We start from the raw sequence: 13,377 nt of genomic DNA, 5'->3' as shown, positions 1-13,377 counted from the left end.
ACAACATCGTGGGCCGAAAGGCCTGTACTATGCTGTACTGTTCTATGTTCTATGTAACCTGTGCCCCCTCGTAATTGATTCCTCCAACTTGGGAAAAAGCTTCTGACTATCCACTCTGTCCATGCCCCTCATAATCTTCTCTCAGGTCGCTCTTCAACTTCCATCGTTCCAGTGAGAACAAACCAAGTTTCTCCAACCTCTCCTCATCGCTGATGCCCTCCATACCAGGCAACATCCTGGTACATCTTTTCTGTACCCTCTCCAAAGCCTCCACATCCTTCTGGTAGTGTGGTGACCAGAATTGAACACTATATCCCAAGTGCGGCCTAAGGTTCTATAAAGCTGCAACATGACTTGCCAATTTTTAAACTGAATGGTTTGATTATATTCAGTTTTCCTAAAAGATAAGCGATTTCCTCTGATTATTGACTCCAGTGCCCGGGCAATAATAGATGTTACACTAACTTGCCAATAGTTCCCTGATTTATAACAAAGGGCTAATAAAGAGGTCTCACAACACCAGGTTAAAGTCCAACAGGTTTATTTGGAATCACGAGCTTTCGGAGCGCTGCTCCTTCATCAGGTGAGTGCAACGCTCCGAAAGCTTGTGATTCCAAATAAACCTGTTGTACTTTAACCTGGTGTTGTGAGACATGTTATTGTACCCACCCCATCCAATGCCAATATCTCCACATGAAGTCTCACAAGACACCATGGATAGGTCTTATATTAAATCCCCCTTCAGTGAGGAAATGCGAGTGTTTTGATTGTTTAAATGGATGAGCAGTTAACAGCCCCATCATTCGGACAAAGATACAATGATAAGAAAACAGTTGATGAGTGTACGCCTTTTATTTCACATTTGATACATTGTAGGAAACAGGATATCAAATTAAATTGTTTAATGTTTCTAAAAGAAGGCCATCATCCCACATACAACTGATATTCTCTCCTTTGGAACTGGGCTCAGTCTCTCTTCAGCATTAAGCCCACACCAGGTGTTGGAACCGTCGATGAATTGAGGAATTCCACTAAACAGTTGAGGTGGAGTCACTCCACAGTTGTCATCCTCATTCTATAACCGCACCTATTCCTCATCAGCCAATCTGTCACCTATTCTTCTCTGTAACAGTGAGCCCGATCACGTTCCACAGATATCCAATATTCCTCAGCCCAATCCATCCAGCTTTCTTAACTCCCAACGAGAACACTTTTCAGTTACACCTCCCAGGCCAGTCCAGGTGGTTTTTGACTGATGGTGGTTAACAGGATCGGGTCACAAGGGCTCTTGAATGTTCAAAGTGTTCCCCCATCTACTTCAATTAAGTTATAATTTAAACAACACATGCTGAGACCTCTGAAGATTCTGGTTTAATTGTAGTCTCTTCCCTGATGTTAGATGCGGAGTTACAGGGTCAAATAGCAATTAAATCATGAAAGAAAGCCTCTAACAGATGAACTTCTGAAGGATATTTAAGAATTGTTAATAATCTGCAAAAGGTGAATCCAGAAAATAAACAAAATGCCATGCAGCTAACCCCCCCCCCCCCCCCCCCCGAAGTTAATCACCATGGCACGACACACTTAGCTGAGAATCTCGCTGATATTTCAGGCAGCTTTATTTACCCATCACGTACTCAGCACCTCAGTTAAAGGGCAACCAAAAAACAGCAGAGTAGGTAAAGTACCACTGAAACACTTTGCTGTTACATTCTGAACTGAACCGGGAAAGACAGAGGGAGAAAACAACCTTTAATTGATCTAGTGAATGGAATTTACCAATGGCTGTCTTTGCCATAAGTGAAATTAATAGCAAGTAAACCAACTTGCATTTATCATCAGCCTCAGCTCACAAAAGGCTCTTCACAGCTAAAGAATTGCTTCTGAAGTGAAGGAACATGACAATCAATTCAGGCATAGCAAGATTCTGTAAACTGGAATGAAATACATGACCAGTTATACTGATTTTGGCAATGCCCAGGATCAGGCCCAGGACATACAGTACCCCTTGCTTGTCTTTAATATTACCATGGCATCTTTTATATTCATGTGAATGGACAAGTGAGACTTTAGTCCTGCCACACAGTGCCAGACTAGATTGTATTATCTAGTCTTTGAGTTGGAGGCAAATCAACTGAGCAAAGCTGCAGAGTGCTGCTGAAAGGCAGTATTAATTCTCTAGTCTACTTCAAGGACTATTTGTTCAGCCAAGAAGTTTCCCAGCCCTTCCCAAAGTGAAAGTGTAGCAGTGATTTGAGTATAGATATAGATCATCAGAAACTTTCACTTTGAAGTCAGCACCTGAATTTTTCACAGAATACAAACATTTCCACAGAATTACAGCCAAAGAACCTTTTAAACAAAGATTACTAGTCCATTCAAACCAGTTTCACATTCATGCTGTTTCATCAACTGCTGAATTCAAACAATAGTTTCAGTCCATTCGATACGCTTTTTGTTCTTAATGTATATCTGAAGGCAGAAAAACTTGATGAAAGATTCTAGCTTCTCAGCAAAGTTCCTCCATCTGCATTTTAGATTACACAAAGACCTGGAAAAAGGATTGCTTCTGTTTGTCCTCACGCAATGAGGAGCCAGAACATAATCACAAGAGCTACGAAGAGGAAAAGACGAGACAAAAACTGTTCATCCACATACTGCGGTGTTCCAGGGACTGCTGCAGGATGAAAGGGCACAAGAAGTCAGGTTCTATCACATGGAGACAATTCTACATTAAATGAACCTCACCCCCTCCTTGCACAGCGTTTCCCTTGTCTCCTGTTGTGGAGTATTGGATACCTTCCATTCTTGCCCTTACATTCACCTCTGTGTTAAATAGCAATGTTATTCATGTGCACAGGGCTCAAGAATCTTTTGCACCATCAATGTTTTTCTTTGTATCTTTTGCAGGTATCTCTGGCTGTTCTTGATGACAGGTGTACTACGCAGAGTCAGAGATGAAGCATGTGGTCTAGTGTGCCATTACATTGAGGTGAAAACAAATAGAAGTGTGGGCCAGTAAGCTGATAAATGCAGGCACAATGGACCGATCTTGGGAAACACCTGCCTATTGACTTGCAGCCTAAACATGATTTTTTTAATGAAATGATTTGTGATTCAAGATTATTAGGAAGATGATACTAATTGAACTTAGAAACCTATCAAAGTGAGGATCGCTAGAAGGGCATTCAAGAGGTAAAAGGGCATATGGAAATGTTTGCACTGCTACAGAATCATTTTTGAGATCAATGTGGGGATTAACCGGGTGGGACAAGTAAGGTCGGCACCACTATTGTTAAATATTAAATAAACAAATAATTTAGAATATAAACAGGTTGTATGAGGTCACAATCAGGAAAAGATGGAACAAGAGAGTTGACCTGGTCTGTTCTGTGCATAGAGCCTGCAAATGAATCAAATATAAAGATCATTACATTGAGGCATATATAGAAAATAGGGGTTGGCATGCGGCCCTTCGAGTCTGCTCCACCATTCATTTTGATCATGGCTGATCATCAAATTCAATATCCTGAGCCCGCCTTCCCCTTATCTCCTGATCCCTTTAGCCCCAAGAGCTATATCTAGAGTCATAGAGGTTTACAGCATGGAAACAGGCCCTTCGAACCAACTTGTCCATGCTGCCCCTTTTTTAAACCCCTAAACTAATCCCAATTGCCTGCATTTGGCCCATGTCCATCTATACCCATGTAACTGTCTAAACTCTTTTTAAAAGACAAAATTGTACCTGCCTCTACTACTACCTCTGGCAGCTTGTTCCCGATACTCACCACCCTGAGAGAGAATAAATTGCCCCTGTGGAACCTTTTGGACCTCTCTCCTCTCATCTTAAACCTATGCCCTCTAGTTTTATCCTCCCATACCTTTGGGAAAAGATATTGACTATCTAGCTGATCTATGCCCCTCATTATTTTATAGACCTCTATAAGATCACCCCTAAGCCTCCTACGCTCCAGAGAAAAAAATCCCAGTCTGTCCACCCACTCCTTTTAACTCAAACCATCAAGTCCCGGTAGCATCCTAGTAAATCTTTTCTGCACTCTTTCTAGTTTAATAATATCCGTTCTATAATAGGGTGACCAGAACTATACACAGTATTCCAAGTGTGGCCTTACCAATGTCTTATATAACTTCGACAAGATATCCCAACTCCTGTATCCAATATTCTGACCAATGAAACCAAGCATGCTGAATGCCTTCTTCACCACTCTATCCACCTGTGACTCCACTTTCAAGGGGCTATGAACCTGTACCCCGAGATCTCTTTGTTCTATGACTCTCCCCAATGCCTTACCATTATCTGAGTAAATCCTGCCCTGGTTCGATCGACCAAAATGCATCACCTCACATTTATTTAAATTAAACTCCATCTGCCATTCGTCAGCCCACTAGCCCAATGGATCGAGATCCCATTACAACCTAGATAACCTTCTTCACTATCCACTACGCCACCAATCTTGGTGTCATCTGTAAACCTACTAACCGTGCTTACTAAATTCGCAACCAAATCATTAATATAAATGACAAACAACAATGGATCCAGCACCGATCCCTGAGGCACACCACTGGTCACAGGCCTCCAGTTTGAAAAACAACCCTCTACAACCACCCTCTGTCTTCTGTCAAGCAAATTTTGTATCCATTTGGCTACCTTGTCCTGGATCCCCTGAGATTTAACCTGATGCAACAACCTACTATGTGGTACCTTGTCAAAGGCCTTGCTAAAGTCCATGTAGACAACATCAACTGCACTGCCCTCATCTACCTTCTTGATCACCCCTTCAAAAACTGCAATTAAATTTGTGAGGCATAATTTTCCACTCACAAAGCCATGCTAACTGTCCCTAATCAGTCCTTGCATCTCTAAATGCCTGTAGATTCTGTCTCTCAAAATATCTTCCAACAACTTACCCACTACAGATGTGAGGCTCACCGACCTGTAGTTCCAGGCGTTTCCCTGCAGCCCTTTTTGAACAAAGGCACAATATTTGCCACCCTCCAATCTTCAGGCACTTCACCTGTGACTATCGATGATTCAAATATCTCTGCTAGGGGACCCGCAATTTCCTCCCTAGCCTCCCTGGGATACACTTCATCAGGTCCCGGGGATTTATCTACCTTGATGCACTTTAAGACTTCCAGCACGTCCTTCTCTGTTATATGCACACTCCTCAAGACATCACTTTTATTTCCCCAAGTTCCCTAACATCCATGCTTTTCTCAACAGTGAAATACTGATGAGAAATATTCATTTAGAATCTCACCCATCTCTTGTGGATCCATACATAGATTACCTCGTTGATCCTTAAGAGGTCCTACTCTCTCCCCAGTTACTCTTTTGCCCTTCCCTTTATGTATTTGTAGAAGCTCTTTGGATTCTCCTTTGCCTTAGCTGCCAAAACAATCTCATGTCCCCTTTTGCCCTCCTGATTTCTCTCTTAACTCTATCTACACTCCCTATACACTTCAAGGGATTCACTTAATCCCAGCTGCCTTTGCATGTCACGTGCCTCCTCCTCCTCCTTCACCAAGGCCTCAACATCCTGAGTCATCCAGGGTTCCCTACTTCTATCAGCCTTGCCCTTCACTCTAAGAGGAATGTGCTTACCCTGAACCTTGGTTAACACACTTATGAAAGCCTCCCACTTACCAGACATCCCTTTGCCTTCCCACAGACTCCCCCAATTAACTCGAACATTCCTGCCTGATACCATCAAAATTGGCCTTGCCCCAATTTAGAATTTTCACTTTTGTGCCAGACGTATCATTCTCCATAGCTATCTTAAAACTAATAGAATTATGGTCACTGTTCTCAGAGTGATCCCTCACTAACACTTCTGTCACCTGCCCTTCCTTATTTCCCAAGAGGAGGTCCTCTCTGGTTGGGCCATCCACATACTGATGAGAAATTCCTCCTGAATACACTCAACAAATTTCCCTGCATCCAAGCCACTCATACTATGGCTGTCCCAGTCAATGTTAGGAAAGTTAAAGCCCCCTACTATTATCACCCTATTTTTCTTGGAGCTATCTGTAATCTCCTTATATATTTGCTCCTCAATTTCCCGCCGACTATTTGGGGGCCTATAGTACAATTCTTATCAAAGTGATTTCCCCCTTCTTATTTCTCAGTTCAACCCATATAGATTCAGTGAGCGAAGCTAATTCCTTATTGAAATCACACAACGTTTTGGCCTCAACTATTTTCTGTAGTAGTAAATTCCACAGATTCACCACCCTCTGGGTGAAGAAATTTCTCCTCACCTCAGTTCTAAAAGATTTACCCCTTATCCTCAAACTACGACCCCTAGTTCTGGACTCCCCCAACATCAGGAACATGCTTTCTGAATCTACCCTGACTAATCCTGTTAGAATTATACAAGTTTCTATGAGATCCCCTCTCATTCCAATGAATACAATCCTAACTGACTTAGTCTCTTCTCATGTGACAGACCTGCCATCGCAGGAAAATGCCTGGTAAACCTTCGCTGTGCTCCCTCTATTGCAAGGACATCCTTCCTCAGGTAAAAATCCTTCCAAAAGAAAATCCTTCCAAAGCCACACACATCAGATGTGACCTCACCAACACCCTATACACTTGCAGTAAAACAAGATATAATTCTATACTCAAATCCTCTCGCAATGAAGGCCAACATACCATTTGCCTTCTTTATTACAGCTGTACCTGCATGCTATTACAACAATCAGAAAAGGCCAGGATAGTAAGATACAAACTATGAAAAGTAATTATAAATGTTCTACAAATGGACATAATATCATGAAAACATAACTTACAAAATGACTTAATTGTTAACATGTTACACTTTAAAGCAGGCTTCCCAGCCTTTCCAGTCCATTGACCATAGAGAATTAGAGCACAGAAGGAGACCATTCAGTCCATCATGTCCATGCGGGCCCAAGGACACTCAGGTGCCCTTTCTAATCCCACCTTCCTCACCCGGCCCAAATGCCTGTGGCTTACAGCACTTTAAAAAAAAATACCTGGACCTGCACCTTAAGAGTTTAGGGTGTCTGCCTCCACCATCAACTCGGGCAGCAAATTCCAGACCCCCACCACCCTCTGTGTAAAAAGGTTCTTCTTCAAGAGGGAGGTTTGATGGATGAGGAGCCTAGGATAGGGTGTGTAGATATTCTGCGTCATGTTGATATCAAAAAGGTGGTGGTATTGGGCATCTTAAAAAGCATTAAAGTAGATAAGTCCCCAGGGCCTGATGGGATCTATCCCAGAATACTGAGGGAGGTAAGGATGGAAATTGCTGGGGTCTTGACAGAAATCTTTGCATCCTCATTGGCTACAGGTGAAGTTCCAGAGGACTGGAGAGATAGCCAATGTTGTTCCATTAAGATGGGCAGCAGGGATAATCCAGGAAATTATCGGCCGGTGCACCTTACGTCAGTGGTATGGAAATTATTGGAAAAAATTCTTAGGGACAGGATTTACTCACATTTGGAAGAAAATGAACTTATTAGTGATAGACAGCGTGGTTTTGTGAAGGGGAGGTCGTGCCTCACTAACCTGATCAAGTTTTTCGAGGAAGTGACAAAGATGATAGATGAAGGAAAGGCAGTGGATGTTGTATACATGGACTTCAGTAAAGCATTTGACAAGGTACCTCATGGTAGACTGATATAAAGGTGAAGTCACACAGGATCAGAGGAGAGCTGGCAAGATGGATATAGAACTGGCTTGGCCACAACTTGCCTGGGCTTGCAAAATCTCACTAACTGTCCTGGCTGGAGAAAATACACATCTCTTTAACCTGTACTTAACCCTCTCTCCACTCACATTGTCTGCACCTTTTAAGACTTGATTATCTGTAAAGACTTGCATTCCAACCATTATCTTGTAAATTGAGTTTGTGTCTTTATATGCCCTGTTTGTGAACACGGCTCCCACTCACCTGATGAAAGCTCCGAAAGCTTGTGGCTTGTGCTACCAAATAAACCTGTTAGACTTTAACCTGGTGTTGTGAGACTTCTTATTTGGCCATAGAAGACAGAGGGTAGCAGTAGAGCAGTGCTTTTCTGGATGGAAAGCTGTGACTAGCAGTGTTCCAGAGGGATCAGTTTCCGGGACCTTTGCTGCTCGTAACATATAAAAATGATTTGGAGGAAAATGCAGCTGGTCTAATTAGTAAGTTCACAGGCGACACAAAAATCGGTGGAGTTGCAGATAGTGAATAGTCTGTAGCGGATAGACTGGTTGGAGACTTGGGTGGAGAAACGGCAGATGGAGTTTAATCCAGACAAGTGTGAGATAATGCATTTTGAAAGATCCAATGCATGTAGGATTTATACAGTAAATTGTAGAATCCTTAGTAGTATTGACAGGCAGAGAGATCTGGGCGTACATGTCCACCGATTACTGAAAGTGGCAACGCAGGTGGATAAGGTAGTCAAGAAAGCATACAGCATGTGTGCCTTCATCAGTCAGGCATTGAGTATAAAAATTGGCAGGTCATGCTGCAGCTATAGTCGACCTCATTTTGAATATTGTGTACAATTCTGGTCGCCACACTACCAGAAGGATGTAGATGCTTTGGAGAGGGTACAGAAGAGGTTTACCAGAATGGTGCCTGGTCTTGAGGGTATTAGCTATGAGGATAAACTTGGTTTGTTTTCACTGGAACGACGGAGGTTGAGGGGTGACCTGACAGAGATTATGAGCGGCATGAACAGAGTGGATAGTCAGATGCTCTTTCCTGGAGTAGAAAAGTCAAGTACTGGGGGACATAGGGGGCAAAGTTTAGAGGAGATGTGTGAGGCAAGTTTTTTCTTTACACAGAGGTGGTGAATGTCTGGAATGCACTGCCTGTAGAGGTGGTGGGAGCAGGTACGATAGCGGCATTTAAGGTGCAACTGGACGAATACACGAATAGGACAAGAATGGAAGAATATGGACTCTAAGTGCATACGTTTTTAGTTTAGGCAGGCATCATGATCGGCGCAGGCTTGGAGGGCCAAAGGGCCTGTTACTGTGCTGTACTTTTGTTCTTTTGTTTTTCTTTGTTCTCAAGTCTCCTCTACACCTCATGCCATTTAGTTTGAATCTATGATCCCTGGTTCTAGAATTCTCCACCAAGAAAAACAATTTTATCCTGTCCACTATTTCTCTCCCTCAATTTTGTACACCTCAATCAACTCACTCCTCAGCTTTCTTGCCTCTTAGCTACATTTTTCTGGCCTGGGCAACATTCTTGTAAACCTACACTCTTTCCAGAGCAACAACATCCTTCCTGTAATGTGGTGACCAGAACTGCACACAATACTCCAGTTGTGGCCTCACCAGTGTTTTATACAATTCCAACATTATACCCTTACTTTTATAATATATATCTCTGCCAATGAAGGAGAGCATTCCATATGCATTCTTTATAACCTTGTCTACTTGAACTGCTGCCTTTAGGGACTTGTACACTTGTAAATCAAGATCTCTCAATTCATCTACCCCTCTCAGTATATTCCCACTTATTGTGTATTCCCTTTTACTGTTTGACCTCCATAAATGCCTCACACTTCTCTATGTTAAAATCCATCTGCCACTTTACCGACCACCCCGCCAAACCATCGATGTCACTTTGTAAATTATAGCTATCTTCTGCACTATCCTCTGCTCGGTCAATCTTTTGTGTTGTCTGCAAATTTACCAGTCGTGTTCCACGTTCATGTCCAGATTGTTAATATATAACACAAACAGTAAGAGTCCCAGCACCTGTGGAACACCACTTGAAACAACCTTCCATTCGCAAGGGCATCTATCGACCATTACCCTTTGTTTCCTGATACTAAGCCAACGGTATATACAGTTTGCCACATTACCATGTATCCCATGGGTTTTTAATCTGCCATGAGGGACCTTGTCAAACAGCTTGCTAAAATCTAGATACACAACATCCACTACGTTACTCTCATCAACACTTCCTCAAAGAATTCAATTAAATTTGTGAGGCAAGATCTTCCTTCAACAAATCCATGTTGACCGTCCCTGACTAGTCCATGCCTTTCTACGTTACAGTTAATCCTGCCTCGAATAAGGATTGATTCTACTAATTTGCCCACCACTGATGTAAGACTAATAGCTCTATAATTGTTTGGTATTTCCTTCCATTCCTTTTTAAACAATGCATTTTTCAAGTCCCCTGTTTCTAGTGAGGATTGGAAAATCATAATTTGCATGTAGCTCAAGTAATAATCTAGAGTTTATGACCTTTGAGGTTCTGCTTCTTAATTTGGTGCCTAGATCCTTGTACGGACTCTACGGAACCTCCTTCTTTGTGTTGCCTAGGTCTTCGAGACCCAGTTAGACCACTACAACTGGGTCCTTGGTCCCACTCCAAGTTCTTCTCCAGCTCTGAGCAGATGTCTTGAACGTTGGCACTAGGCAGTCAACTCAGTCTTCTGGAATTACGTTCTTTGCTCTGCGGTGCCAATCTCTCCACTAACCTGTCCCCAATGAATTGGCTGCTGATTGACTCACTAGTCAGCCTAGTGTCCATGCAGTGTGAAAAGTGCCTTTAAGCTGGACAGATAGCTTTTTTCAAATTTAAAAGGGCCAGGATTATCATGGAACCCTGGATTGTCTCCCATGGAACCAAAGGGCCCCAAGTCAAGGTGGGAAGAGGGGAAAAGGATCTCCAAGTACAAATATCCCAATCAGTAAAAGTTACATAACAGGTTAGCTCCACGAGGTGTGGTCATCCTCAGGTTAAATCACCATCAGTCAGTTCTCCCTCTCAATGGGGAGAGCAGCTTCTGGTCATCTGGGACTGAGGACCTTTTACCATTACAATAGGGGAAATTAAAACTTCAGCTTCAACCAGCAACTACAGGTTACATCCATGTTATTCCTGAGGCATTCAGTGGATAATGAATAAAAAAACATTAAACAGGCATCACATTTTTCCAAGTTCATTTGAGGGGATCTGGATACAGATTATCCTGTTAAGATACAATGAGATTTAGTCTGCTGAAAGTAAAAACTTCAGAATTATGCAGGCTACTAAACAATGTATTGGAGTGAACCTGCTCCTTTTCTCACCACACATTCTTGGCAGTGGTCCCAAGATAGCAACCAAGAACAGAAACTTGAAAACTGGTACAGACATGATGGTCAGAATTGCCGTGAGATTCTGATTCTATTCTATTAAGTGCTGGGCCAGTAACTATCAGGATCAGCTTTGAATGGGTTGCAGGCCAACCACACAATGCTTGCAATTATAGCCACTCTTTCAACCAACTTGATGCTAATTCTTCAATGCAATTTTCACAAGATGCATTTTAGTACTGGATATCAATGTCACTCTACTATGCTTTAGTTGCAATGCCGGATGAGGCCATTCCCACCTGGATGAGCTGTGAAGGCTGCAAAGGTAATGTCCCAATTCTTGCTTTGGAATGTGTGAAACTGAGCATGATCATTTTGCCTGCCCAACTCTCAAACTTTCATTTCCAAAACACTCAACAATTTTAAAATAGGAAAGCAATTATGTGTGCATAACATAGAGATCATGCCAGGTAGGGAGAGCTGGTTTTGTACCTGTTTGGTGCAGTACTGGATGTTATCTGAACAGGATGGAGAATGTGGTGATTTTAATCATGTACCTGGAGGTGGGCGGCCATCATTGATGTTAAATGCTGTTGCAAAAATCCCAAATGGAAATGCACCAATCCCAAATGACATCTGGAATCCACCATCTCCAAATCCAAAACCTTGAAAGCCCTGAGAAATAAGATTGTGGCAGTAATTCAACAGGAGCTGTTATGAAGAACACGTCTAGCACACTGCCTAACAAAAGCACCATTTACTGCATAATAAATTAAAATTTCCCACATTTCAGAACAGGGAAAATGAAAGCAAATTCAAAAGTGGAGGGGAACAATTGAGATGGGTAGAGAGTTGCTTAGGTAGTAGGGAGAACAGCTATGCACCCAAATTGGCTGGAAGTAACAGGCAGGGCCCATCAGGGAATCTGGGATCTGTCCTAGAGATTGCCAGGGGCAGGGAAGGAGGAGGAGGGGGAAAGAATGCGCAGGGGGAAGCAGAGGAAGAGGAGGGAGGAGTAGTGGAGAGGAGAACAGGTTAACCTTCACTCCAACAGTTGAAAACAAGGTTTTCAGACATAAAGAGAGGCCACTATTTCCTTTCACACCCTCAATCTCTCTACGATCAGTGCCCTGTACTAGAATAGTTTGAGTGGTGATGTTCGGAAAAGAGGAGTTGGTTCCCTCTTTGGCTCCTCAGATACCTGTTGCTTTACAAGCATTCACCCAATTGTCTGCTGACACGCTCAGTGGGAAAGGCACATTTGGTTGGATAGGGCTTGTGGCTAATTGAGAATCTTTCACGCAAATGAAGATTGCGAAGACAATGATTTTGGAGATTCCTGATATGATAGCAAAGGGGTAAAGTTACAGGATGAGGAAGAAATTGTGATGGAGAACATGAGTTACAGAATTCAAATTTTTTAAGAGTTGCATTAAAAACCCTGAAACAGAAACTAGTTCGGAGGGAAAGAGCAAGTTAAAGGGCCCACAGCAAAAGTTAAAACTGCTGTGAAAAAGGAATAGACAGCTTCTGCTTTAAAGGAGAAGACAACTGGATTTTGTTTTCAGTTTGTGAGAGAATGGGGAAGCTTCCTGATCTGAGGCTGAAATGTGTCTGAAAGCAGTCTGCGACATACTTATTTCAAAATACAAATCAATGCTGATGTAACTGAATGGTGGGCTATCTTATTCATTGAATAAGCCATGGAATCACAACAACCTTCAGTCAAAAGTGCTCAGTGGATGATCTATCTCAGCCTCCTCTGGAACGGCTGAAAGATCTGGATACTGCAAAGGCAATGAGTCCTGACAATATCTTGGCAATAGCACTGAAGACGTGCTCCACCACTTACTACACTCCTAGCCAAGATATTCCAGTGGAGCAGCAATACTGGCATCGACCCGGCAATGTGGAAAACTGCTCAGGTACGTCCTGTACACAAGAAACAGGTCAAATCCAACCCGACCAATTATCATCCCATCAGTCCACTCTCAATCCATCAGTAAAGTGATGGAAGGGGTCATCAACAGTGCTATCAAGCGGCACTCAGCAATAACCTGCTCACTGATGTTCAGTTTGGGTTCTGCCAGGGTCACTCAGCTCCGACCTCATTACAGCCTTGGTTCAAACATGGACAAAAGAGTGGGACTCGTGAGGTGAGATGAGAGTGACTGTCAGTGACATCAAGGCAGCACTTGACTGAGTGTGGCATCAAGAAGCCCTGATAAAACTGGAATCAGTGGTTGAAAGTCAGCTATCTCGGCTCCAGGACATCTCTGCATCCTCGGCCCAAC

At 42.7% G+C, this 13,377-nt stretch overlaps 1 protein-coding gene across 1 annotated transcript in view; it reads right to left on the bottom strand.

The window, feature by feature from the left end:
* Positions 1 to 833: 833 nt before the first annotated feature.
* Positions 834 to 13,377, bottom strand: part of LOC144490188 (E3 ubiquitin-protein ligase RNF185) — a gene marked incomplete at its 5' end in the record, with an annotated part of 29,732 nt that continues 17,188 nt past the window's right edge. Inside the window, 2 exons of the mRNA XM_078207991.1 lie at positions 834 to 2,677; positions 11,641 to 11,758. Of these exons, the coding sequence (XP_078064117.1) occupies positions 2,580 to 2,677; positions 11,641 to 11,758 (216 nt within the window). The remainder of the gene's footprint in view (positions 2,678 to 11,640; positions 11,759 to 13,377) is intronic.

This window comes from Mustelus asterias, unplaced genomic scaffold, assembly GCF_964213995.1.
Source record: "Mustelus asterias unplaced genomic scaffold, sMusAst1.hap1.1 HAP1_SCAFFOLD_2993, whole genome shotgun sequence".
NCBI lineage: Eukaryota > Metazoa > Chordata > Chondrichthyes > Carcharhiniformes > Triakidae > Mustelus > Mustelus asterias.
The sequence above is the reverse complement of the archived record's forward strand: the minus strand, read 5'-3'. Positions and strand labels throughout refer to the sequence as shown.